The sequence below is a fragment of the Myxocyprinus asiaticus genome, chromosome 31 (assembly GCF_019703515.2).
Source record: "Myxocyprinus asiaticus isolate MX2 ecotype Aquarium Trade chromosome 31, UBuf_Myxa_2, whole genome shotgun sequence".
Lineage (NCBI taxonomy): Eukaryota > Metazoa > Chordata > Actinopteri > Cypriniformes > Catostomidae > Myxocyprinus > Myxocyprinus asiaticus.
The window spans coordinates 11,368,608-11,372,335 of NC_059374.1; the positions used below are offsets into that span (position 1 = coordinate 11,368,608).

At 38.1% G+C, this 3,728-nt stretch overlaps 1 protein-coding gene across 1 annotated transcript; it reads right to left on the reverse strand.

Moving 5' to 3' along the window:
• Positions 1-788: 788 nt before the first annotated feature.
• Positions 789-2,326, reverse strand: LOC127422100 (olfactory receptor 6N1-like). Its single transcript, XM_051665463.1, has 2 exons — positions 2,309-2,326; positions 789-1,736 (listed from the first exon to the last, which is right to left on the reverse strand). Exons 1-2 carry the CDS (start codon positions 2,324-2,326, stop codon positions 789-791), a joined length of 966 nt encoding a protein of 321 aa, XP_051521423.1.
• Positions 2,327-3,728: the final 1,402 nt, after the last annotated feature.

The window sequence follows — 3,728 nt, forward strand, 5'->3', positions numbered from 1 at the left end:
GTGACACTAGCGCCACCGAATGGAATTGTAAAAATAAACAGTGTTTTCAAAACAACTTTCTAAATATGCCCCTTTTCTGCTGTTGGTCAAACAAAGAGATAGTCCCACCCCCAACTCACACCATTGGTCAAGTAACGTTGTTGGGTGGGGTCTAAGAGGACCACTCCAATCAAACACAAGTACTTTTATAGTGCCACAGAGACAGTGTTTACAGTTTTATAGAAAATTAATCTCTAAATGGTTTACTTATAATTGTCTCTGCATATAAGCTGGGATAGAAGAAAATATTTTAACACTGAAAAAGTTCAATGTAATGGGGTAAGGGATAGGCAAGGAGGAGGCGGGAACCAGCTAAACAGTCAACGTATAGTTTAATGATAAAACGCAACATAAAACAAACATAAACAAACGCAGACACACATGCAGCACGACCACATGCGTCTCTCTCACTCTCAAACTGGCGCCTCAGTGTCATCTTTATCCATCTTTAATGGCTGATTAGCCCGATCCAGGGCCGGCGTGTCCTCACCGCCCTCCTCCTCATCACATTCAGCTTTAACAATTTCAGCTTTAAGGCATTCCACATCATAACTGCCAGCACCCCTTAACCATAGAGTAAAATCATTGTAATGCTCAACCTCTTGTAGCTTATTGCTTTATTTCCAATAACAAAATAAACATTTCCATAAAATAAGCATTTTAGAGTTCAAAAGATATTACTTCATAAAATGTAGGCTCACAAACATTCTAAAGAAAGGAAAGCAAAGTATCCTTAAACTGATGAATGTTTAATCAGATATTCCTACTTGTTTCTTGAAAAACATTCTCATAACTTGCTTGCGTACTTTTGTCAGATTTAGTCCATAAATAAGGGGGTTTAAAATGGGGGGTATGAGTAGGAATTCCAATGCCATAAAATTACGCACACCTTGTGGCAAATTTCGAGAACCATAACGGCTGTACAATACATCAAACAGCAATGCAACAGTTACATTGAGCAATGAAAGCAGATGAGGTACACAAGTCTGTATGAATTTGTGCCTTCCCTCTATTGAGCTCCTGCACTTTTGAATCAAGTGAATATATGAGCAAAATATTAATACTGCATGTCCAAAGTATGTAAGAATAACAGTGTACCCAAACACATTATTTACTGTTGTAGAAAAACAAGAAAGTTTAGCAACCGCCCAAATCTCACAATATAACTTTTCAATACTAGAGCCACATAAGGTGAGACTTGATGTTAATGCTATTAGAACAGACATGCAAAAAAATGGAGCCAGCCAGCAGAAAAGAATACATTCAAGAACCCTCTTATTACTCATTTTTGAGTGATATTCCAGTGGTCTACATATTGCCACAAACCTGTCATATGCCATCACTGTTAATGTTGAAAAGTCACACAGAGCAGATGAATAAATAACAAATATCTGAATCAAACATTCAGCATAAGAAATCACATGGTACTGGGATAATAAATCATACATGAATTTAGGGTAGAATCCAGCAGTGCCATAAAGTGCATTTATACACAAGTTACATATAAACATATACATTGGCTCATGAAGTGTCTTATGTGAGATTACAGTGTAAATTACAGTTATATTACACAACACCATTAGGGGATAAAACAGTGCTGTCAGTGAAAATAACACATATCGGTTTTCCATTGTTTCATTCAGACCAGAGAGTGTAAATTCTAAAACTCTGGAAACATTCTCCAGCGATGGATCAATCTGTAATGATATGCAATTATTATGCAGTAATTATTATTATAAAATTATTGGAAAACTATAAGATGGATTTATTTTAACTGTCATTGTCTTTAGATAGTCAATTACTCCTTTTTCAGGATTCAGAGAAAGTAAATATCAAATAATCTAACAGTCCCGTACACTGATATTTCAGTATTTTTTTTTTATTTGTATTGCTTTTTTCAATTTTCCTGTATAACTGAAAGAGTACTACAAATCTGCATTCCATCTTTGATATAAAAAACATTTATATTTGCCCAAAAATAACCTTACCATTAATTGACTTATAATGAGAAAGACTAGATCACAATATTGAATTAAATACTAGAAATCAGCATTATAATTTCCCCATAAAAAATACATTAACCCACTGTATCTCAAATTAGAACACACATGATTTGTTTTGTTAAAAATTTCTCACAAAGTGAAACGATCACACTTTACTGATCATACAGTATGCTGAATATGCTGAAGTGCAATCACTAGCTTATTTTTGATTGAAGAATTTGAAGGTGTTGCATTTGCCTGCAGTCTCCCAGCAGTTTCAATCTTACCATGTTCTTCGTTTGCATGTTCCTCACAGTGTTTTGTAAAAGACCAGTTCGGTTTGCTATATATGGATACTGGTCTCATGCTAATTGCCTTGATCACGAACACTAAAAACAGTTTTAACAAGCTCTCTAAAGGCTATGCTTATCTTAATAGCATGTTTATGCAAATCTAGATAGATTTGTATGTATTATTTGTGAGTTAATTTTTGACAACCATATGCCTGCCAGTATACTGTATTTGATACCACACTGCATAATATGTATCCTGTAATATTTAGAATGACTGTTTGGAAATCTGGAGTTACGTGACGCCATGCGAGGATCGGACATGTGAACGGCGAGCTCTGCGCACTTTGCTAGTTTTAACACATTTAATAACATAAAACTGTGAGATTCGGTACACTCTGTTCCATAACTGTTCTAGGATTACAAATCCTTGGCTCTGGCCACATTAAAAGTCACTTACGTGCTCAAGCTGACACCCCCGAGCAGGCCACGAGCCTGGGAGTCGATTTAGTCTGGGAAGTGCGGGAAATGCGGCAAGAGATGCTGAACATGTTGGTAATACTGATGAAGGTTGTTGTAGACTTGGAGGATCTTGCTGTGATATGTCGATTGATGGAGGCAAAGTTCACTGATGTGGTTACAAGAGTGGGGGATGTCGAGAAACGGATTGATTACCCGGAATCATCGGAGAGGGAATTATCTGCTAATCCGCTAGCAACCAAGGTGGATTTGGAGTGTGTCTGGGAGAAGTTGCAGGACATGGAGAACCATAGCCGGCAGAATAAAATCCGAAGAGTCGGAAAGGGTGAAGAGGGACAGGATATGGTAAAAATCCTGGACGGGCTCTTTCCGAATCTGCTCGAAATAGCAGGCCATAAGCTGGAAATCGAGTGAGTTCACAGGGTTCCCGCTCGGCGATCCACAGAAGGAAACAGGCCCCGATCAATTCTGGCCAAATTTCTGAGATCATCTGATAAAGATCTTGTGTTACGTGAGGAGTAAAGGAAGGATTTCTTGGAAGAACCAAAGCACTTTCTTGTTCCCAGACTTTGCAAATTCGACAAGAGAGAAACGTGATCGATTCAAGGAATGCAAGAAACATTTAAATCAATGGAAGGTCACTTTAGCACTGATATTCCCGGCCAAATTGAGAATAGATGCTAAGGATGGCTGTAAAACATTCACATGCCCACAGCAAGCGATGTCCTTTATAAAATCAATGGAGTGAGAAAGTCATCTTGTTGCACTCACGTTGCAGCCGAGTGGACCAGCTCACTGAACATTTGCTTGATGGTTTGGGGAGTCTACACGCCTTTTGTGCTGGTTCCACCTAGCGGCTGGAGTTTATTTTGTAGAGTAACACACCTTCAGGACAGTTTTGTGGATGAATCTGCATGCTCTTTGTGCTTATTCCGCC